The 25,677-nt window shown below is 40.7% G+C and overlaps 1 protein-coding gene across 2 annotated transcripts in view; it reads left to right on the top strand.

Annotated features, from left to right (window-relative positions):
- Positions 1-4,363: 4,363 nt before the first annotated feature.
- LOC133124269 (acid-sensing ion channel 4-A-like) overlaps positions 4,364-25,677 on the top strand; it is a 97,374-nt gene continuing 76,060 nt past the window's right edge. For both annotated transcript variants that reach the window (XM_061235312.1, XM_061235311.1), the window contains exon 1: positions 4,364-4,939. In XM_061235312.1, the coding sequence (XP_061091296.1) occupies positions 4,364-4,939 (576 nt within the window). The remainder of the gene's footprint in view (positions 4,940-25,677) is intronic.

The following is a 25,677-nucleotide window of genomic DNA, read 5'->3' as shown; positions in this document are numbered from 1 at the left end:
GTCTAATCAACTGTACATCACTCTGGATAAGAGCGTCTGCCAAATGCCAATAATGTCATGTAATCTAAAGCTGTAGGGGCCCACCTGCTTGTGGAGCCATTCAGAAGGCCCTATTCCGACTGAGCTATTCTCTTTCGGCTGTTCTCCAGCTGAGCCATTCTCTTTCAGCTGTTCTCAACCTTTTCATAGTTTCTTGACATCACTCATCTCACAGGCACCGAAACACTTTCAAGTCTAAAAATGTTTTTGCTATAAAATATCAGATTAACTGAATCACCCTGAAACAACAGGCCTGTCGGGTACTTGCAATGGTCCTCCGAAATGTTATTAAAATAATAAAACTGTCTGCTGAGGCATGTATGTATATAATTTATTTATTTTCTCTGGGTCAAGGGGGTGAAGCCAAATTTAAGTATTCGATGGGTCCACAGTAATTTGCCATGTTTCTCATGTATCTACAGTGATTTTCCTTTAGGGCTGAAGTTCTTGTTAATTAAGTGGGAATTGCTTTCTGGTTGCTTAGCTTGGAATAGGGGGACCTTTTGCACTGTAGAACCAGAGGTGTTGAAGCTAGCCATGTCATTTCAGGAGGTGAAATTGTGTATTTTTAGCCCCCAGAACACAGAATGAACTTGCATGTCCATTTTATTATGGCGATTTGAAGGTACGATTTGCTCTAATTCCAAAGGATATCGCTCCCTACCCTGTATGAAAATAGTCTCCTTTATTACTATGCCTGCTATTCCCTACAATAAGATTCTCTGCTGTATAATTTGGCATATTGATTTTCAGTACATCATTGCACCATTCTGAATGCAGCACTGCTGCTTTTGTAATCGTCATAATCAGCCTCACTTTTAGCTATTTCTGTAAGAATATGTGTGGCATGGCTCTGTATTTGCAATGCGTCATAATGAATGCATCACATGCATCAAAACTATTAATACATTTGTTGGTCAGAATCTTTAATGGCAAAGCTGGCTGAGAGAAAGAGATAACACCTATGGAACTACAGATTCTACACAGGCTTCTGCACATATCACAGGTGAATTTAAGGACAGGCTTATATTGTTTTTGCTACTTTTATGCACAAATGATGAGTGCCTTGAACTTTTTCCACTGCACAGAATTTTAATGTTGACGGGCGGTGGAAAAGACTGGCTTTTCTAAAACAATTTCTTAGTCATAGACAACAACATAAATTATTATCTGATAACCTTTAGGCTTGTTGTGCTATAATGATTGGTGCAGGAGATTAGCACACAAATGTCCACTGCAGAATGTGACATCACTCCTAAAAAAGCAAAAAGAAAATGATTAGTTCCCTTTTCTGGGGGACGGTAGTTCCTTTTGCTAATTAGCTTGAAGGGCTAATGGTATCGCTTGTTGTGTGGAGTGGTTGCTCCAGACCTAATGCCGTTGTAAACACGGTGGAGGTGTTTCCAACCGGGGCGGTGCTTGTGGCAGGTTTTCCCTGCGATACGCCCAGTTATTTTGGCTGCAGTCTGATCCCGGAGACACTCATTCAGAGCAAAGCCATCCTGCCTCCCACACACACACACACACTCACATTTTCAGTCGCGTTGTGCAGTGCTACCCCTTTACCATATGCCATCAAAGGACTGCCTAAATTAATCTCAGGAATGATTGGATCTGTTTTTGTTTCTGTCAAAAATCATTAGTATAGCACAGATTTTTGTATGCCAGAATGCAAATCTCGTGCAGGTTTTGAAAACAATATGTTGCAAAAACTACCTCAGCCGAAATCATAACATTGAGCCACCGTCCAAGGAGACACACAGTACATTTACATTGCCTTTACTTATTTTGTAGTAGAAACAATTTATTACATTGAAAAGTGCATGCGGCATGAGATGAAATATTGCTTTTTAATTTCGTATGCACTTGCTGTACATAAATCATACAAATACACCTGTATATCCTGCGAAAGGACAACCCGAGTCAGTTTGATTTCATGTGTTTTATGCTGCAGTTGTTCCTCCAATGTGTGGATTATTTTTGCTTATTTATACATTTGTGAAATATTTATGATATTCATTGAAAGACAAAATGATGTGACCTACTAAATCTACGCCGCGTAGCTGCCAGGCAAGCCCCGTGTACGTGCCTCGGTGGACTGAAATGTCATTTTTTTTCTCCACTCAGTGGAAATGGCGGTTTATGTGGCAAATGGGTTTCCAGGGAACCTTCTCTAATTTCCCTTTCTGCGGGGAGGAGGGGTAGCTGCGACACATAATCACCCACATCAACACCCCCGCCCCCCCCCCCGTTCAGCGCACGCGATCGTGTGTGGACCCCGAGGTTGTCTCCGACCCGCACGTCACTGTAAACAGCCTTAATTTTTCCTCCGGGGATCCCTAAGATCCCTAAAAAAAGACTAAAAGTCGATGGGAACCTGGTGGGATGGGAGGTTTTACGGGACAGTGGACCGTGCCCCAGAGGAGCTTCAGTGTATCCACACTAAATCACATCAACGGGCAGTCTTCTGATATCTGACTGTTTCCTGGGTATAGACGGCTGTCGTGGTTCCGGCGTTAAGGGAGTGGGTGGCTTGTGCCTTTAAGAGGGGCTACAAAGGTGCTGTAAGACGTGCCGTGTCGGTCTTTATGGGGAATAAGTGCATTTCCCAGGCTCTACCCTGCACAGGATAGTTGGATCCCACTTCCCACCGAACATGGATAAAGAATGATACCGCTCTGCTCAAGGTAATAACTGAAGTCTGATGCAGTAAGTAAACAACAGCAAGCACTAAAACAGCAGACCAAAATTTTCCCATCTGGCTGGTTTTTCAATCACTTGTTTTCTTCTCTTTTTTTTTCGTTCTCCCCCCTCTCTAAAGCATCATCCCCAATCAGAATGTTCTACTGCGAATTCCAAAGCTATTCGGGTCCTTCAGATTGTTTGGCTGCCAAACACAGAATGACTTTAACCCAGCGATGACAAAATGCACTTGTAGCATTTTCTGCTTTACTGAACATGCTGTGTTATTTCCTGGAGCCTTGGCTTCCCCGTTCTGTGGCCAGCATTGTGCAGGGAGCACTGAGGAGAGGGGTGTCTGCTTTTAACTGCTTCAGTGCCTAGCGCAACGCTTCATTTAGTCACAGTAACTCTGGATTATGCACTGTCCACGTACTGCATAGCCTTCATGGATATGGATACAGAGACCCGGTTCCTTATTCCACTGTTTTTCATAAATCTTGAAATAATAATAACCCATGCATTAGAATACGCCTTTGTATTTCCTGTTCACTTGACGGAGTTTGCTCATGAAAGAAAGGGGTCATTAAGGGCACCAAAGCGCACTGTAAAAAGGAGGCGAAAAGCGGCTAAATCGATGCTTTATTTCAACATCTCTAACGTCATCTGGATACAAATCAGATGGCAGCCGCTAATTTAAATGCCTGCCCGAGCCCTCTGATGCTGCCATTAATTCCTGATAAGAAAGGGCTGCTGTACTGCCTTCCTTAATCTCTGACAGATACTTTAGCCCGGTCGATATTCTTTCACTTTTTTTTTTGTCCCGATGAGAAGATTGATCGCAGAGACCTGCCTGCCTTTCCTCTCCTCCACCTCTCTTACTCCTCTTTATTGTTCCAATTAGTCCCCTGCAGGTGACCTATCGGTGCGGGGGGCTTTGATACCGACCCCCCCCCCATGAATGGCTGGATTTTCAGCAGTGTAACCTTTGGCACCAAGTCCTCGCGGTCAAGGGGGCAAGGAAAGCCGTCACACAAGTGGATTAGACGGCAGAGGCGAAAACAGGGAGAAGGGGGCGAGGGTGGGGGTGGTGGTGGGGGGTGGGGGGTGTTGGGGGGGAGGTGTTGGGAAGCCGCTGCTCCCGCCAGCCAGGAGGAAATAATCACAGTGTTGCTCCTCATGAATTATTAAGTATCCCCTTGCTCTTTTTAGCTCTACTCAAAATGCTGCATTTTCATCTGAGGGTCTGAAGCGCGAGGCGAGGGTGCGTGGTTTTGACAGCTGTAACGCCGCTGATAAGCAGGGCTCCCGCGCGCGCGTGGATCCAGGACCGGGGGAGAGACGGCAGAGTGTGCGCGGCTACGGGGACAGAAGTAGCGCTTCGAGCAGCGGCGCTAACAGTACCGGCGGTGGCGGCGACAGCAGCAGCAGCAAGCGCCACTCCTGCCTCTTTTTCTTTTTTTTCTTTTCTTGGTGGAGTTGAGATCTGTTGAGGAGACAAACGGGAAAAGAGAGAGAGAGAGTGAGTGTGTGTGTGTGTCAGAGAGAGAGAGAGAGAGAGAGAGAGAGAGAGGGAGAGAGGAGCTGAAGCAGGGCTTGATAGCTGTAATCAAAAAGCAACCCCAAAGCAGACCTGGCTGCCCACATGCCGATCGAATTTGTTTGCAAAATCAAATTTGCAGAGGAGGATGAGCAGCAGAAAGGTAGGCAGGAGGCGGATAAGGAGAGTTTGATAGAGGAGAGCTGCGCCCCCCCGGTCAAGGACCTGGCCGGCTTCGCCAACTCCTGCTCCCTGCACGGGATCAACCACATCTTCGTGTCCGGGCGCCTGGGCGTCCGGCAGACCCTGTGGGCGCTGGTCTTCTCGGTCTCCCTGGTCTTCTTCCTGTACCAGGCGGCCAAGTCCGCCATCTCGTACCTGGAGCACCCGCACGTGACGGTGCTGAGCGAGGAGGCCAGCCGGGAGATGGTGTTCCCCGCCGTGACCATCTGCAACATAAACCGCTTCCGCTTCTCCGCGCTCAGCGACGCCGACATCTACCACCTGGCCAACCTGACGGGGCTGCCGCCCAAGAACAAGGACGGACACAAGCCCACCGATCTGGAGTACCCCGCCCCCGACATGCTGGACATCTTTAACAGGACGGGGCACCAGCTGGATGGGATGCTGAAGAGCTGCAACTTCAGCGGGCACAACTGCTCCGCCAAGGACTTCTCTGTGGTGAGTGGCCAAGTTTTTTTAGAAGAGCGCGTCGAGTTTCTTCACACGTGGTTAGGTCCAGCGCGCTTCCGTGTTCCGGACGCCGTCCGCACTGAATGCGAAACGTGGTATCGCTCACCAACGACCGAATAAAATGCCGAAATGCGTGTCCGGAAAAAGTGCGGGCTAACCGGGAGAGGTGAAATTACCTTTTCAGCAAGGACGGAAATTAAATTTACTCGAACGCAACGCTACATTTCATTACGCTTCTCACTTTTTCCTTGTTAACATCTTGTGCCGATACAGAGATGTGAGTGTTGTGTAAAATAAAACGACTCTTGTTTGTTCAGTATTCTCCGAAAGGCGTATTGTTTAGATAAGCTTCTATAAATAGTTTTTACTGTGAAGCCTCGGCCACAAACGGTGCAGAAGTGTCAGGATCTCTCGTGACCGCTGCTGGTCTGACCGTACAGAACAGCAGCTCCTGCGTTTCTGCTGAGTGGAAAAAGAGAGTAGGAGCACGCTTACTTTTCACAGGCAAACGGTGGTTTTACACTGCCTCCAACGCAGGCAAAAGAGAGAGCTTCCTGTAAAAACAAGCTTTCTCTCCGCAGGCTTACAAACCTGCGGCTTGCTTCTCATTACAAGAGCCTTTCAGCAGGGGTGTAAGGAGCGATAATGTTTCACGCTAACGTTGTATTTCAACGTCATTGCCTTTAAGATTAAATATTTACAGGCTGATGGACATGATTCTTGCATTAGCCCAATTGACTAAAAGGAATAAACAATTCTCAGGCTTGCCCTGTGCACACCGTTCGGCATTTATTAAAGGTGCTGTCCAAATGGGAAATGAATTTTAAACTCTGGACAAAATGGAGTTTGCAATTTCTTTACCGATGATTAAGTGCTGTTGTCAAAACAAAATATTACATGTTGTGCATTGATACCGTTGCCCTTCTGAGCACTGGGCACACTCATTTTCATCAAAGGCCATTATATGGAATTAGATTTGTTGCACTGTGACACAGGCCAAAAGAAAAGTTGAATAATCCTTCTTTGTTTCTAAATATGTCTTGTTGTCAGACTGTTTCCCCCCCTCTCTCCAGTACTTTTTCAAATGTTCAAAGGCAACCAGTGACATAGAGAACATTGTGGTGGCAGTTTGCCAACTCTCAATTTTATAAAACAAATATGTTGTGTATTCATTCTCAAAGAAACACAACAAAGGGTGGAAGATAAAATAGAAGGAACATTAAAATGGGCAAATGCAAAAATAGGTAGAAATATGTACAGTTAAACGCATAAAGTATATATAACTATATTGTGCACGAGCTCCATTCCATTGAACTTGTCTGACACACACGGGTAGCCCGTGTCTAAGGAACCAGACCCTCGGCAGTGTGTTCTCCCCAGTTTGCCAGCGTCGTGTCTCTGCTTTCTGGGGGCTGGGGGGGACGGAGGAGCGGGAGGGGGGTGGGTGTCCTCGAAACAGTCCCCCGAAAGTTTCTCTCGGGTCACTTGTCCCTCCCCGGCGGATTTTGCGGTCTGCGTCTGTGCCGCTGTCAGTTAGATTTGTCTCAGATGTCTGGCTCCCCCTTCCCGTGACCCGCGGGCAGCGTTCGGAGCCGGGCTGTAAGAGCGCGTCTCGGGGACGCAGCCAGCTCGGGGATCTCAGCCCGGGAGCAGATGTTTCATCCTCCTCACACCCAACTCCCGGGGGGCTCACGCACTCTGTTCCTTTCTGTCTTTTGAAAATAGTGCTGCGCTCAAGAAAATTTACTTGGTGAGAAAACGGTACAGCTAGATAAATACACTGGAATAACAAAATAAAGAACATAATTATCCCCAGAGGGGAAATAGTAAAATATCCTAAAATATTAATATATATATATATATATATAATCCATCCATGATATATGCAATATCAATTGATGTCAAAGTAACAGAGAACAGTATTAATAAATAGGACAATGGACAGTCGCAAAAGCATTAAACCCTGGAAGTGACAACAAGTAGGCAGTGCTCGCTAGAATTATGACAATTGATATAGTCCCAGAATTGATACAAACCCTGTGCAGTATGTCTAGAATCATTCACATGGCTATAATATGTGTATATTAGGGTTCGGTTACCATGTGGTTGTCTTCCATTTTTCCCCCATTCTGGGGTGTTTGGAAAAGTTAATGAATTGATTTTACAATGATTTTAAGATGATGTTTGTGTCGTGATGAGACGGTCATGGTGAGTCACACGGACATCAGCGCTTTCTTCAGGGTTTTTTTCAGAGGATTATGAAGATTCAACTCCACTGTGTGTTTGGATGTTTTGATCAATTTATTCTATGGTGATACAGGAACCCCAGTGTATTTGCTTATTGTTTTCTTTGCAGAAAGAAGGATATAATTCAGAATGTATTTTAAATTCTAAATTAATACATGCACATTGTTTTAGCATGGAGATTTGTCTTGCTTTTCACTCCGGTAACCTAAATGTGAAGTCATATTTTTGCATTGAATAAATTTTAATGACAGCCAAATATAAAATAAGGTTGGAACAATGACTTGCTATATGAAGCATAAAAGAAACTAAACATTTCCAATTGCTGGAAGAGTATATGATCAATAAATCCTTAAAAACATTTCTATTTATTTTGAAGGGGACCTGTGGTTGCCATCAAATAATATTTTTTTTCTGCTTTAAATGGTTGTTAGCTGAATGAGTTGGCTTACTATACCGGCAGGAAGACTTCACATTTCAAATGCTACAGCCATATTACTATACTGAATCCTATAGCAGTTCTATTTTAAGTTTGGAATGGCTCTCATTTTGGCTATTTAAAATGTATCTCCGTCTCTGCCATTTGTCTGTCGTTGAGCATTCATAATGCTGACGGTGGTTGTTTGTGGGAACACATCTTCTCATATTATTTTCCTTGCGCACTTACGGCGTATTGATTTATCCGGTTCTTCTTATTGATTAAAAAATGTTTTGTTCTTTGGCAGTTGCAATCATTGCTATTGTGTATAATTAAAATATTGAGGCTGTTCTTGACACAAATCATTTATATTTTGAAAGGCAACACTTCATGATAGACTACAGAGAATCGGAGAGATATCCACTTATCAAATGATTTTTCCTCAACTAATTGTCATAATGTGAAATTCGAGTGTTAAATTGGGAGCCTATTCAACATGTTACACAGGGAGGTGTTTTTATGCTGAGGGTCTCCAGTTGGTGTTCACGTTGCTCTACTGTTTATGGATGAAGGCTCTTTCAGAGCAATATATTACTGAGATTAACAAACAAGCGAGAGTAAATCTATAAAACCTACTTTGACAATGAATGTGTTAAAGGTGCTGATCTCCCATATGTCATGTTACACCTTGAGGTCTTGGTTACGAGGCAGGCGCATCTGAAAAGATAATTGAATGGTTAATGGCATGAGACTAATGTGAATAACATGTACACCCCTGCCGATTTAACACCCCTAAATCAAATAATAGGCAGTAAAAACAGTCATAATTCTCTGTCAACTTGGAATTCAGCGGTGCCTTCACTTAGAAAACATTGAAACGCAACTTTGCCAGAGGTCTGTATTGGTGCCTCGGTCAGAGTTTTTGTTCCATAGTGGGCAAAATGATGGGGAGAATTTTGGAGTGTAAGGCTGTGTGGTTGAATCAACTGCAAGGATGGTTCTAGGCACTGACAACAAAGGTGGCTCCCTAGGGAATAATGGGGAATAATAAATAAGGCATTGTGTGTCCTTAATAGTCAGCAGCAGATAAGATCGGATGGTGTACACCACAAATGCCAACAGCGTTCACCTCAGCCCTGGAATTTCAGTGGCTTTGATGTTAGAAGAAAAGTACATAGAAACTCATACTGTAGTTGAGTGGAATGACCAGTCATATGAACCATGAAATGGCATAAGCAATTATTCCTTTTCAAGCTCCTTATTTTACAATACATTGTAAAATACTGTATTGTTAGTTGTTATTATAACTGACACAGTAAAATATGGAAATACATCTATTTCTCCAAAACTGTGTGTTTAACCCATTTAAAAGTGGTTGCAAGTTCCCTAGGGTGCAGCAAATGAAATACAAAAATGGTACATTCACGTGTTTGATGAAAGGCACTATGGGTTGCCTGACATATTGAGAGGCGCATTTATTTTATTTTAATAACAGTGTTAGAAGCAGTTTATGTTCAGCTGAAAAGTCAGAAACTGCCTGCACTCCTTTCAATGTTCCTTCGGTGATGCTGTGTCTTACAACAAAAGAACCATCCTCAGCTTGCTTTGGACCTTGGTTGGTGCCACATACATATATTTCTAATTATTTTCTTAGTACATCTTTCTTTTCTTGCTTTCATAATTTTTTCTGTCTTTGACACAATGGGTACATTGCTTATGACATTAGCTTGGTAATGTTTTTGTTTCTGAATGTAATGAATGTAATGACCTATAGCAGTTTTGCTAGCAGCTGTCAACTACAGACAGGTGATTACTGCATTATGCTGCTTATTGGAAGCTTATGTTGGATAAAAAAACAATGTTCTAATAACATCCTACTTATGTCTTGTGTCTAGATTATTAACATAACGGAATCCATAGCAACAAAAGGAAAGCCTGTTTAATAATAATGTAGCAATAATGCAAACAACCATTCCAATCAATTATTCTAATAAAATGTGTATATTTCGGCAATGAGGTTTATGAATTACTGCCAATCCCGAAGTGTTTGTGTCTCATATGTTTCTACGGTATTGCAGAAATGATCCTGAATAGACAATGAAGCACCTTATCCTTTAGTTTATTCTCTCTCACCATGCCAGCCATGTTAGAGAGTAACAGGTGGCCAGTGATGTTGAACATGTTGCAGGCAATCACCTGGGGTAAGCTGTGTATCTCAGGGGTGACACAAGGGAACAACATCATCTAATGGCCAGCCTTCCAACACCCAGCAACCTCAGACCCCCCTCCCCCAGCACCCCCCCCAACACCACCACCACAGGGTGTGCAGCATCTGGCCGCTCTCCTCTTTCCTCTCTCCTCCTGTCTCCCTGACAAAGACAGAGAATTGGGGACCGTGAAAGTGACCGCCTTCCTGGAGCGCAATCCAAAACAGCCTGTCAACAACCTAAAACAGCCTGTCAATTAGCCGTACAGTTCTGCCAGCTCAACCTGAACGCGCCTCAAATTCGCACCTCCAACTCGTACTCCGCGCCCTTAAAAGCACGAGCCGCGTGCCGGCTTATTCTCTTTAAGCACACGTGCTGCGCTGGAGGAACGCAGAATGGATGGCCTCCTCACCCCCTCATTCCAAACAGCCGCGCTGGGACGGACAACTGAATAATGAGTTGTCAGTCCTGTGTCTTCACCTGAACTCGGATGGTGAGGAATGCAGGCTGAAAGCTAAACCTCTCTTTCTGTCTCGTCCTTGCCCCTCCGTGCTATGTTGTAGCGCTGTGGCCGTCTAAGGCAGAATCAGATTGCTGTCTTGTTATGCTGGAAAAAAAACTGCCACTGCCGATAACTCGGGGAGATCTAACTTCAGAGTGGTTTTGTTTGTACTTCTGAGTTCTGAGTGGTTTTAAAAGGCTTCTCGCCAGAGCATTTCTGTTGAATGGTGACCCTGAATGAGGTAAACAGCATCTCTGCAAACACTGTAGGTTTTTGCTTAATAATGAATTCCTGAAGCCATTTTTTTGTGACTTGGCTGAGTGCTACGACTGACTGATTCCTGGTGATGTTGTGGTTCCTAATGAGACTGTGTTTTGTGATGAGGACATTTTTCTTAAAGGTATCGTGGTTACTAATGAGACTCTGTTTTGTGATGAGTCCATGTTTCCTGGCGAGAATATGTTTCCTGGTGAGGTTTTCACGAGGCTGTGTTTCTGTTTCTAGTTAAATCCACACAACTATGATTGATTTAGCACTGCACTTCTAAAAATTAAAATGGCACTACATTTATCCATTGATGTGACTGGAATTAGGTTTTTAGAAATAGCCTCCAAAACACCAGAATAAATAAACTTGACTGTTCAGTAGGAATTTTAGGTAAACATGGTTTGCCGTTTTGTTTGATGAGTTCAAGATGAGTGCACGTTCAAACGGAGCAAGAAAAGGGAGATTTGTTCCCTCATCGCTGGTATCTGTTGATCATTTTCGACCGGATGGCGCATGTTTATACTTTAAAGTGACCTCAAATACAAAAGCCATTGTGTGCGATTTGCATTGAAATGTCAGTGCGAGACAGGGTTTGTATGCAGAGAGAGGGTATAATGAGGATCATAAATGTCACAGTGCAGATACTACCGTGGCTCAGGGCCGCCTTCTGCATGAGGGCCGCTGTATCTACTTGGCCGGGTGCTGGCTGGCATTCTGAGCCCTGCCTAATGTCGCTCACTTGGCTTCACCTCACGCTGCTCTTTTTGAAGTTTATTTCCTTGTCTGCCCATGTTGGGAGCGTTTCCCTGCGCCGTGTGGGATGAATAAACTGAGTTAGCGTTGCGGGTTCAGACCAGTGAGAATGCGCGAATGTGGTGTTATGTTTGAAATGTGTTTTTTTCCTTGACATTCATATAAATACCAAGGTCCCAAAATAAGCATAAATATGAATGTAAATGCAATTAGTATTACCTGCGAATTAGGACCAAGCTGATAGCGATTCATATCAGGGTTCAGACAATTCGTGCATATCACCAGTAATAGGCAGCTAGAGGCTTGAAATCACATTGAAAAGTGTTGACATTCTTTTGTGCAGTTTGTGAATTATTTAAAGATATTCTGATATTCATCTGTTAAATAGTTTATTTCCTAATAAATAAATAATGAATAGAGAATAATGTATCATAAATCAATAAGAAATCGGACTTCCATTGGTGCTGCACTTGTTACATCCAACAACATATTTGACCAGTTCAACTTTCTAATAGTTATTACATTGTGCAAAGGGAAAAAGAAATGCAAATCAGCAAGTGAATTAATCACATTTCTTAGACATACTGTCCGTCAAAAGTAGTGGGCAAGTTAAGGGCAAGTTAAAACAGCTCTGGGGTAAGTTTAAACAGCGTCCAAAATGGTGGAAAGACTGGTAAAGCTTTCTTTTAATACAAGTCAAAGGTTGGTGAATGTAAGATTTACTGTTTACATGTTTTATCTGATAATTGCCCTGTAGAAATGGTCTATATTCTGTCTATACTATCCACATATGACAACATTAATATGTCATGAATGTCTTGGAAGAAATGGATAAGAGCGAGTGCTAAATAGGACCTAATAAGTGCATAGTATAGATGGAATATACAATGTTACATTAAAAGTTATTGTGGCTAATGCATTTATAATAGGTGGGGGTATGTTTGAACACAGTGTTACAATGTGCCCCAGCATGGCTTGTTGTACTCCTGCATGGCTTACGGTTTCTGTTTACTTGTGACATGTGCAGTGGCGTCTCGTGAGTTCAGAATTGGTGGGACACAAAACTTTCCTTTAAGCTAATCTTTCATCTCAACGTGTTACAAATCTATTTCACAAAGTAGCCTAGCCTACACTTAGCAAAAAATAACTACTGTATTGGCTTTCAGAATAACCAGCAATAACAAACCTTCAAGATGGTTTACAATCTACGCATTGCAGATCTTTTCCACTCGAGTATATTTTCTGAGTGTGAGTGCAGAGAAATTAGTCTATACGTGTCGGCAAATAATGTTGATAATATATGCACACATTTGTAATGCAAATAAAAATAAATGCATAAGGCATATGCTACTAGACTGCCTAATGGAAGAGCTGGTTGTATGTGATGGTACTGAGTATTTTGTAAATGAATCATTGTATTGATACTCAATGAAAATTAGGGGACGGCTCCACCACTGCTTAGTGATGTTTCTAAATTGTATTTTCATTTAACACCATTTAAAGAAGCTGCATGTTTCATTGCAATTGATTAGTCAGATCATTGGCACGCTTGTTAATCGAAAGGAAAGAAAACAGGTTGAGGGCAATGATTAGTTTAAAGGAAGTTTTATGTCCCACCAATTTTGATGTGTCAAAACTATACTAAAGCAATAACTCACGACAGGCAGTGGAATATTGTTATTTTATCACCGCTAAGGAGCGTTGTTCAGCCTGTTTCACCACACAATTAGTCTAATTAGACTAATTGACAAATATTGTTAAATTTCTCTATGTTTACGTGGATTGCACATTATGAGCCTATTACACAGACAGAGTGTTTAATTCTAAGTTAATATTCGAGGGGACCTTGCGGGGGGGCCTGCAGAATTGCGCTACCCCACTGCACGTGCAGTATAGCATTTGTACTCATGACACTCATTTCTTGCGTACATTCAAAACACTGCACGTTACTGTATACTCATCACTCTATATCTCTGTACCTCAGCATAGGTCAGCATAGAGAATAGAGTAGGCGTGATTCTGGAGTAGGTGCAATGTGACTACCCCTTGTAGAACATATCAAATCAGAGATGTGACTACAGGTGACCTGCTCAGGCCCCTTCAGCCAGGGGTTTTCATGGTCTGATAACTCCCATGAACCCTGTGGGCCGGTTGCCATGTCGATTGCTTCACGACCTTTCAGTCCGAGCCAGATAACTGCCAACTGCCTCCGTGTTAACATGAATATCTCCACTGCCTCTGTTTTAACCCTCCACGTCCCCCGCTTCGCCATGTACGATTTAGTTTTTCATGGAAAAGCGTCCGTTTCTTCATCTAATGCCTTGTGCTTGAAGATGAGTAACACACCACTAATACAGATGCTCCCAGAATTTGGAATTTCATATGATCCTGTCACAAATGGATAAAAAGGCAGGAATTGAAAAACCTAAAAATATGGGGGAATTCGCCCCGGTGGCATAATGTGCCAGTGTAAAATTTGCAGCGTAAAATAATGTGCGATGATTTCTCTTGAGGAAATGGTGGGATGTTTGGGTTTGCCAACAAACACCACCTTGACTTCGCCTCAAATCTCTCTTATCAGTGAAATAGTGTCACGTCATGTGAATTCACCGGATGAGATGTTGGATTTCATTGCATCAATCCTGTGTTGTGTTGTCAGTTAAGTCGCTGCAGCCATCAGAAGTGTTGGGAACTTCTGTCTTGTCAAACCACGTGATTGATGTCATTCATTATATTAACATGCAACTAGAATAATAATAATAATAATAATAGTAATAATATTAATAATAAGAAGAAGAGGAATTCCTAGCCTACTGCAAAGGCCAATTTAAACACAACAACATGCTGCCCAACCCCCTTCCGCATTGATGGAGCACAGTAAAGTTATGAGAAAGCACGCTTTGTAGGTCTGTTGCAGTGAGAATTGCAAGTACTGTGTCTTTGAGTGAACGTGTGGTCTGTACATTAAATAATTTATTTATACGGGACGTAAATGCTTTTTGAAACATTATGGAAAAGTGTCATTGCATTATTATGCAATGGATGATTATTATGATTTCTTTTTTGTGTGTGTTGATTACCCATGGTGATTGTCAATCACACAATTATGATGTAATCAGCCCAGCCCTGGGGTACAGTACTTTCACCCAAAGATATATGCTTACAGGGACATTTGTTTATTTTTATACATTAGCCTTTATTTATAGATTGACTACAGGGTAGGCTGACTGAGCATGCATGCTCTTTCACAGCAACACCCTGTCAACACCCCCAACACACCCCCCAAGTAGCCTAACCTGCATGTCTTTGGACTGTGGACTGGACTGAGCCAGAGTATACATAGGAAACCCACACAGGCACGGGGAGAACATGCAGACTCCACACAGAAAGGCCCTGACGAGGGACCTGAATGAATACTGATTGATTGCAAGATAATAAATAAATAAATATATTTATTAAAACAAGTGTCGGATGTTATGACAGATTCTACCTTTAGGTTTGAGGTTTGTTGGCTTGTTAGTTGGTTTGTTAGTCTCAGAAGTTGGATATAGTCTGAGGCATGTGGCATCGTGTAGTTTAACACTTTTAAACATCCTGTAGTTATTAAATGGACAAGGCCCATAGGATACGCTCAAAGCAACTCTGGGAAAGTATACATTTACCATCGGTGCTGTCGGTGTGGGTCAGAATGAGCTCATTCCATTGTCATTTTATTCAGTGGAATGTTCATGGAATGTCTAATTCATAATTTAGTGGTTGCATTTCTGAAGTGAGGAAGGGCACACCTCAGGTAGCTTGGAGAGTGTAATACAAGCTTAGGAGTGTAGAAAGTCAGGTCTTTAAAGTCAGGACCTGGCGCTCATGTTAGCTACATCTCCAGTGACAGGAAAGCCACAATGCTATTACCCTGAATTGGCAACCTAAACCTGCAGTTGGCAGTTGAGCAGTTTTATAAAATTTACAGTTGTGTTTTGTTTGGTCATCATTTCAACAGACGGTATATAATGTAATGGATGTTTTTTTTTATCATCTCAATCAGTTTGGCAGGACTAATTTTCTTTGCACAAATATTTCTTCTTCAAACATATAAAGCCAGCAGCAAAACTCACCACACAGAAACTCCAAACAGGTTATAGATAGTGACAAGATTATACTGCAAGTTTTCTATCTTTATCTATTTGTATGTGCAAAGGGTTAAATAATGCAACCTGCGCTGGATATCAAACAGTAACTTAATCTCATGGTTTGGACCATGTAGACGGCCCACTCAGCCTTGAGTTTCACAGACTCATCTAAATCACCACACAACACATTTCTCACTAACCCATTACCCCATCCAAGTCCAACCTTTCACTTACATTACTAACATCCTAATGTGTCTGAAAGACTACATTAATTACAATGAACAGAAATAGACCAAATGACTTTGCATCACATTACAATATGAAATGGATTCTTTATGCATTCATATGAACTCAAAGTACACCCATTTAACTCCCTTGTCTCTTTTTCATATTTTTCAGTTATGTCACACGAGGACTGAATGAAAGAATAATGAATCCCAGGGAAGCTATTGTTGTTGTGGTTTGTGATTGTTTGGCTGCATTCAGTGTAATGAAGAAATTGAGCCGAACAATGTGAGAACCCGCCGTTTTTCTTACTTGGCGCGGTTAATGGCTGCCGGTTTGATTGGCATAGCCTTGTGTTGCACACGGCTGTGATTAGCAAAGCCTTGTTGCATAACTGTCAGTATTGAGCCTTACTAGAAGCAGCAGACAGGTATTTTTTGAACACTTACCTGGAGAGCAGTCATATTGATCTTCTCACCCTAAATAGCCTGGGAAAGAGGGAGGAGGGTTGGAGGGGGGGGTGCTGTTTGATGGCTTTCTCAGAGTCAATAGAGGGAAGGACTCACATGTGCAAACAGAGTGAGTAGTATATCCAGTGGCCCAAGAAAGATTAAAGGATTTCCCCAGCAAATGAAGGACACTCAGGGAGGTTTCTAAAACAGGGATTTTTCGGCTTGTGTCTGGCTGCTGCTCAAGGATCCGAACATGTCGGTCTGTATGCGATCTGTATGAAGGAGGTCACTGACTTGTACGATTATCTACAGTAGGTGTCTCTTCTGGAAAGTTCTCTCAGTCTGAGTCTGGTGATATTCACATGGTTGAAGGCACTGTATATGTATGAGTTAAATATTTGTGGAGTCCTGTTACAAAACATTGGCAGAGTAGAAATAAAGCAAACTATAATTGCTTTGTTTTAAAATAACCTTTGCTTGAAGCGCATGTCATGAACAGAGATATTATAATGCAGTGGGCTTGAGAATTCAATCAACAAAAGTGTGCTTTATGAATATTGAACTGTGTATTATATGAGTTTGTCTTTCTGTTTCCATAGTTTCACGTTCATATATTTATATCCATGTCAGTCTTAAGAAATTTCCACTTAATGTAAGCTTAACCTTGTTTTGTACAGGAACAGTGTTTCAGGAAAAACTTGGGAATGGAAAAAAAATGATTCAAATGTTGAATTTACGGTTGTAGAAGACAGCGTGTGTCCTTATTTTCCCAATATGACATTAACATAGGCTATCGGTATATAGAGGTGTCAAATCCCCGAATATGCAACTTTGGCCCTGCTTTTTTTTTTTTATTGTACCCTATTTATTCAAATTGCCTGCATGTTAGCTAGGGATTCACTACCTATACCCTGTCCCTTAGCGGCCCGGATGGATCAGGTGAGCCAATTTTGCCACTCCATTTCAGCTTTGGCAGAACCAGAAATCGAACACAGTCCTCGGTGTACAACTGTAACCGTCCATTATTTTAGCTGTGCGCCACCGAGGCTCCCCCTGATTGCGGTTTTGAGCTTATTTTAAGCTGTTCGCTTGTTTCCAACCATTTTTATATTTATGGTAACTAGCCTATTGTTCAAGCACACTAGATGGCTTATGAATTTAGACATTCAACCCTCAGTACCGATCTGCAAAATCCTACCCATTAAAGTTGATGCTTGTTTCGACGGTATCATGAAAGTTGGCAATGCCACATGCACTTTAAGTGTATTTTGTCATTTCTTCCTTAAAAAACCCATCGAATGCTAGCAGATTTTGTTTTACTTTTTGTGGATTTATTTGACTTTTTAGATTCGGTTGTTCTAGTAAGTTGCACCTGCCTTGCCCTTGTGGTTTTTTTCCTGTACACGTCACTGATGTTGGTTGAGTTTGTTGTGTAAAGAACAACCTCATTATACCTATTCTGGATCATGTAAATCCCAAAGAATTTTGTTTTTGCAGATTAATCTGATTTAAGATCAGCGTTTAATCATACTAATGGGTATTGATTAGGAGGGCACAGGTGTTGAGGTGGAGAAAACACGCACAAAACAAAACAACACTAAGACCAAGAAGCTACAGGTATGAAAAGTGCCAAAAAAGATACAAATGCTTGTCACTTTAGTGGTACCCTATACAGTGGGTACATGAAATTTTCCCCCTTACCATTGGATTAATAATTAATTTGTCATTATTTCTACCCAAGAGAACAGTATTGTACTTTAGAGAACAAAAATGTACCTCCACTGTACCCTTACTTCCGAGAGTGTAGGGGGTGGCAATCACCATCCCCTGGAATCCCAAATGACACCCCAGGCTTCATATACAGTACAAATAAAATGCAGAAAACGTTCAAATGTTTTAATAAAATAACTAATTGGTCTCCTTTAGTAAATGTTATACACATAAATAATCATACCTGAAAAATTCTCTCTGGAAATGCCACTGTTGCAGAGGTTCACAGATCTGTCATACTTTGATAAAATCTGAGTCAATCATCTTTTTTTTTCTTCAGAATTTTGACTTAAATTGTAAGTGTAATTCAATGTAACTGTCATTTCTCTGGCAGTGTACCAAGTTCAGCAGTCCTAAGTATTAATGACAAAATATATTTGTGCTGAGAAATGTAATGCTTGCATATATGTTAAGTCAGAGGCAAGTCATTTTTCATGAAATCCATTTCAGTCTTTGAAACTAGAAAGCCTGTTCACTCAGTGTCCATGCACTGAAATGTGCTGATTTAGCAGGCTCTTGTTTACCAACCCTTTGCCTCACGTTGACCCCGCCCTCCTATTAATGTCCATCGTTCTCCCCTGACAGGGCAGTTAAGATTAATTCTGTTTGTCCAAATGTATGCTAATGAGAAAGTTGTGTGGATTTGATTGTCGATAACTTGAAATACAGTCGTGCTGCCTAAATGCCATTGCAGCTCAATAACCTATTAAAGCTGAATCACAGATAAGTTGGCCGCATCAGCAAAGCAATCTGAAATTTGTGCTGGCATTGATCCACTCGGAAGAGCATCTGATGGCTCCGTTTAAAAGCTGAGGAGGGACCGCTCCTGGCTATTAAAGAAATGCGTCCCTCCGGAGAGAACCGCCTCAATATATAAACTCAGTCTAATATTTATGGGGCACGCAACCGCCTCCAGTAAATATGAACCCGCCAAAGCATCACCATGAAACAACGTGATGAGCAAACACCGCTCATCACACATTCACAATTATATGGTCTGGAGCCTTTAACATTTGCCCTTAGCTTTGAATTATGACATACACGGATGCATGTGATTACTTTTTTCTTTGTTAAAACCCAGTTTGGTGAGCTAATTTTGGTCACCACTGAACTCGCCAAATTGGTTTGAGAAAAACAAATGCCTTCATTTAATTGTGAGTCAAAGTTAAGGACAAATATTGATTGAACCCAGGACAAGGCATTAGAATGAGGTGTTGACTCAGGATTATTAGATGGTAATTGATTTTGTGTGCCTTATTTGGTATATGCAAATGACTATCAAACACACACATCTTTGATTGCAGAACAAAACCGGTAATGCGTGGGGGAAAATAATATAATTAAAAAGTAATTTGTAAAGTAACAATTTCGTATTTCTAACATTCTACATATTACCAATTTATATTTCTAAATGATTACTGGAGAAAGTTGTGCTAAGTTTTGAAAATAAAAATGACCCGCTCCAGATCTGATCAGACAGCACTCTGGTTCCAGATCCAGTTTCTACTCAAGGTTTCTTTCTGCACGAGACCGCGAATCAAGATCTGGGGCCACTGTCATTTACAGAACCCAGTGAACTTTCAATGGTAATGTTGCTCACGCTTGATCAGCTTGCGCTTATTATATCTTAGGAATGTAAATGCCATGTGTAAAAAGCCCTGTGTTTACACTGTTCTAATCTTCACACAAATTAAAAAAAGGTCCGCTGAACAAAGAGTGCTCTTGTTTCAATGCCCTTGGAAACAGGGAAAATAAAAGTAATAAATCTTTACATTTGCAAACTCATCAGTTTCATTGCAAACACCCCGATAAGCACGTCATTTGGAATATATATGGATATTAATGAGGTATGGCATCTTGATCATGTTTATGTCTGCCCTTGACATTCTCATTGCATATATGGGAAGGATAATAATGTTGCTCTGAGCGGATCCAGGGAAGAAATAAATGTCACAGCGCAGCAATCACAAATCATCTTTCCTCTGACCTTCACAGCCTTTTTGAGGTATACAAAGCTGATGATAATATTCAATTAATACGTATCAAAACGCTGTGTACACAGAAAAACATGCCAATGAGAAATGTGCTCATGTGCACTGTAGTATTAGATGCCATTTTCTTATGTGATTATATTTCATGGTTCTTTATGTTGCCCACATTCCATCAACATGGCTCCTTTGCTTTGACTGAAAAATAAATGTGAGTGTTTACAAAGTTGGTTGTGTTCAATTTGGTGATTGGTGAACTACCTTGAAGGAAAAGGTAAACGCTAGCGAAGTAAAGGACAAATATTGAACCCAGGCCTGTGCTCCTTTTTTACTTTTGTGTGTTCCTGGAATTGTTCCAATGAATGAATCTTTTGCCAAATATAACCTGAGGCATGCGCATGCTGATGATAAGCATCTCTGGAGTTATCCTCAATATTCTGTGAGAGATGGGACAAGGAACTTCCTGTCTTGTGAAATCAAAGGCAAACAACCCCCCAAGTGATTCCAGTCTGCATCTTCCTATCTTCTATCATGAATGAAATTACAGACACAGTATATGTATTTAAAGGCCCACTCAGTAAATTTTGTTGCTCAAAATTCAAAGTCATTTAGATCACATTTCTTCCCCATTCTAAAATTTGGTCTGAAAAAAAGATTAACCTCTTGACCATGTCTGCCTGCTTTTATGAATTTAGTTGCTACCACATGATTGGTGATTAAATATTTGCCTTAACAAGCTGGTGTACAGGTCTACCTAATAATGTGCTCAGTGAGTATAGGTTTAATGGGATTCAGAACCCATAATAAACGTTTTTGCAATGTTTCTTACAGAGGAAACTGTACAAATTCAAACAGATTCCTCTTATTTAGGAGATTCGTTAGAGCTGCATCTGCTGAGTAATAACTTTTTCAGAGAAACATTAGAATTAGAGCTACAAAAAATAATTAAGAATTGATGTAACTATTAGGGTAAGAGGTAAGAATTATTTGCTTCCACTATAGTGCTATGTTAATGTAAAATGTTTTGTTCATTTCTCTATGAATCATGCTGAATTCTGTGCTCTTGCTTGCAAATTGTAATTTCCATGTTGCATGTATATTTCCTAATTTAAGCTCAAGGACATTTACCTGGTCAGTGTCGGCTATTAATACATGACTGCCTTCAGACCTGTCTAGGCACTGCTGGCACTGCCCGGGACTTTGGAAAACAGTTCTGAGTGCCCTAAGCATAAAGGAGGTTGGACGGAAAACCAGGTTCACTTTCTGTCCAACCTTGGGGTAGAGCAGCTGGTACTGGAGCTAAATTGGACCCGTCCTGGGGCCAAAGCCTCCTTGAACTCCCGGGGTGTCCCAAGCACAGTGTTATCCGCCTCATTTAGCACCAACCTGGTTTAACTGGCATTGAACCCAAGCCGTTTTTGTTTTCTGTCTGTGAGGACTCCCAGGCTGACGGAATCAATGTCGTTTCAGAGTAGGAAAATTAGAAGCCACCCACGGTGCTTGGCCTGTTCTCAATTTTTTCTTGTACATGCGTAGTTCAAATAATGAACTACTACAATCTTGTACAAAACTGTTTCCTGCTCAAATCGAAGGCTTTGGGAGGACAGTTTGATGCAAACTTAGGGAAATTAAGCTTACTGTTATTGTGGATTGTATCTTTTTACTCATGAATTATTGATTGATGTGCTGTTTATCTATGGAGTGAAGTTGTTTGTATGAAGCTGTTTTGTCAACATAAACTACCGGGCAAAACTTTTAGTACATTTTTAAGCAATGAAATGAAAAAAGAAAAAGCACCTTTGGTAAATTTGTTGAACTGTTCATTTTGCTAAATAAGTTAACTCCAAAATGTTGGTCACTATCCTATGAAGTAAAAAAATCATTTTAAATGCTTTTGACTTCCTTATTCACTACTTAACTTTGGCCATCTAAGTTAAAACCATAAGTTAAACTGAATTTGAACTGAAACATTGTACAAAAATACAATTAATGAGCTATAACCAGTAGTGTATGCAGTATCCGCCAATGTTGCATAAGTACAGGAATACATATTAGTTTCAGCAGAATATCTTTCTTACTTTTCCAGTCAGCTTCCTACAAAATGATGGTTACCGTGCAGTAACTTAAAAATCCCAGAATACAAAAACCAAAAAAAAAAACAAAGCAGTACTGTCAATCTATAGTTGTGGATTTGCGGGGCTGTTTAAGGAAAATGTAAATGTAGTTACAAAATTTAACCAATGGTCTTGGTAGTGTACAATACAGGCAATCCAACAGCATACCATTATTAACTTTTAATGATAGATATCAACCATTTCCTTATTGAAATATATCACTTAAATTCCTTCAGTGCAATAAACAGTGTCATCTGGTGGCAAAATTGGGAAGAGGGCCACATGCAAATATACTATACTATAAAAGTATTAACACATTTCCCTTGTGTTAATACATCGTGGTCACAACATACTTAATATTTCCACAAATTAAAAAATAAATAAAAAATGTTATTTCACATCCAGGGGTCCATAAATTTAAAATCATCTGAGTAGATTTCAAATCATATATATATTTTTAGAAGTGTACTGTACATACAATGCCCTCCATGGCAATGGAGATTATATATACGATATATTATAAGTGTGGCTGATTATGTATTCTGTTAAACGGAATTAACGAGGGTCAAATTGTGCGTGAAATTTCTCTGCCTCTATAGAGCAGGTGTAAACTGAGGTGCAAGACCGAGACACAGATCTAGACTTCGAATACTGAAATAATCTATGCAACAAGAATCACACTATTTCAACCCCGAGAGCAAGAAATAATGACTGCAATCACTGAAATAAGGTGCTCAACCGTAGTGACAGTAACTGAAGTTTAAAAAATCAATGTTGCTGCTCGTAAAAAATATTCATTCATTCATTCATTCATTCATTATCCTAATCCTCTTATCCTGAACAAGGTTGCAGGGGGGCTGGAGCCTATCCCAGCATACATTGGGCGAAAGGCAGGAATACACCCTGGACAGGTCGCCAGTCCATCGCAGGGCACACACACCATTCACTCACACACTCATACCTATGGGCAATTTAGACTCTTCAATCAGCCTAACCTGCATGTCTTTGGACTGTGGGAGGAAACCGGAGTACCCAGAGGAAACCCATGCAAACACGGGGAGAACATGCAAACTCTGCACAGAGAGGCCCCGGCGGACAGGGATTTGAACCCAGGACCTCCTTGCTGTGAGGCGGCAGTGCTACCGACTGCACCATCCGTGCCACCTCGTACAAAATATCAGTAGGTTAAATGCAATGATAAGGAGATTTTAATCACTTTTTTCCATTGCGGAAAGAGCATGTGTTTATTATTTTTACCTTGCTAGCTAACTACGATACCTGTCTGTGTTCTCTCACCCAACCAACCTTTCAACCAAACGATCTTGTGAATTTACAGTAAACCGTCAGCAGGGAGCGCTCTTTAACACCAATAAAAATAATCTGTGCACAATACAATCTGATCAATACAGAAAAATGATATAATAGCTACATGTTATATGGTTTGACAAATTCAGGCTATTTCAAGTGATACATGCTGTTATTTGATGTTACTTCGTCTCGTTATAATGACCACAACCTCCAATTTGAGAAATGATGAGAAAAAAATAAATACATTACTTAATTACATATATATATTAATGTATATATATATATATATATATATATATATATATATATATATATATATATATATATAAATTAATATATTGATTACAGAAATGTACATTTAATGGAGGCAACATATAGCTACCTTTGATAGCGATCAAAAAAAATGTTAGATTGTGTATTTGTAAAAATGACTGCATGTAGACTACATAGTAAAGTAGTGTACATAATGTTCATTATTAACGTATTCCGTTATAAATACAAAAAACAAAAAACACTGGTAATTTCAATATGATTTCTGAGTTTGAGTTTTTGGACAAAATTCAATGTGGTGCTTTGGGCTATGTAGCCAGTAGCCAGTAGCACACTGTTGCTTCTGGGAGAAATAAAAGATGTACTGGTACCTCTCACACAATGTTCCCATCTCATCTCCTATCTCAGCAATAGTGAAGCTCATTGCAATGTTACATCTCGCATTTAATTCAAATGAAAATAGCCGCCACTGCAGGAATATGTACACATTTTGTCCTGCAATGGATATTCTTTTATATGGCAGCCGATACATGGATATTGCCACAAACAGTGAAGATATTCAATGCCCTAAACAGCTGTTTTAACTTTAAGATCTGTCTTTTGCAAAATGCGTTTTGTAGGCAGTCCCATTCTCTGATTGCGTAATGAGCTGTAGCCTTCGCAAATAAGACGTTAATTTAAGGCAGATTGCGACTGCACCAATATACCCTCGTCAGGCTGCCTTTTGCGCTGCAAGCTTTGTGTATGTAAATCTGGCCCTATGTCTGGCTGATTATGTTTTCCATTGAATTTACTAAAGTGCAATAGCCATTCATGCAATTATTATTTTTTGAATTTTCAACTCTTTATATGAGAATTCAACAAATTCGCATTTGTCACAGAAACTATTGGCTAAAGTCACAGAGCAGTCATGAAAAGGTTGTTGGAAATCATGGAAACTGAAAAAAGGCATAAATCAGGCAGAAGTGTTTTTATTATAAAACAATAGATCTCATGAGCACCAGTGGGAAATGATTGAAAAAACATGCCCTACTATAGGGACAGTAAAAATTGTGTTCAGTTAAAAAATGCAATAATCAGAGGGCTGTTGTGGCTAGTAAAAAAAAAAAAATCCAAGTAGCTTAAATGCATTGATAGGCTGTTGCATTTATTTGCTTCTGTCCATCTCGGAAACTGCATGCTTTTTGCCTTTAACAGAACATTGTCAGAAATCCAGCAAGCTCAATTGCATCACTAAAATAATGGGGGGAAAAACAGAGTTACTGTGTGTTTTTTCTTAACTTCTTTAAAGTTTGATTTGGCACATGTTGTAGCCTACATTGTGAGGTTTAAGTCTTTGATGGAGTGTCTGTTATCACTGACAATGTTGCTGTAGCTACAAGGACAAGGAGCACTCAGCCTTAAAACCACTGAGATGGGCCGTCAAACATTGGATTGCAGGCTGTGTTCCCATCTAAAACTACCGAAAGGTCACAGAAAGCACTAAAAATGGGGAAAGACACGGAACTGTCCAAAAAGAGACAGTGATGTGATATTTCACCTGCCCTCTGGAGACTGCTGGTGATGTCACTGACTGTTGTTTTAGGGTTTTTCATCACAGCTCTTGTCTGTCATCAACTGCCGACCTGGCCAACCTGGACAGTCTTAATTTCTGAATTCACCAGTGGTTTCTTTCTTTTACAAGAGTACTGCTGTACTTGGTATACAGTTTTGTAAGGAATTCTTACATTTTCTTAGATTCGTTTTTCAGTTCTTTGGTCTTCATGATGGTGTATGCCTCCAAATTAAATCTCCACAGAAGGAAACAAAGGCTAAAATAAAGACTAGACAATTCTAATACTCAATGTTAGCTTATTTGTGAAAAATCCATGCAAAAGGAGACAATTGAGTAGCAGTTAACATCTGTCAGTCATCAGTTAATTTAATTTTGCACAGTTGAAAATGGGTGGATTTGACCATGTTCTTGCTGTTTCAGTAAAACATGTATGCATGCAAATACCATGAAATGAAAGCTGATTGTCAATACTTTTTTTTATTCATCTTTATATCTCAATTCCGAATGCCTTTAGTATATCCATCCATCC

Source organism: Conger conger, chromosome 3 (genome assembly GCF_963514075.1).
Source record: "Conger conger chromosome 3, fConCon1.1, whole genome shotgun sequence".
NCBI lineage: Eukaryota > Metazoa > Chordata > Actinopteri > Anguilliformes > Congridae > Conger > Conger conger.
The sequence above is the reverse complement of the archived record's forward strand: the minus strand, read 5'-3'. Positions and strand labels throughout refer to the sequence as shown.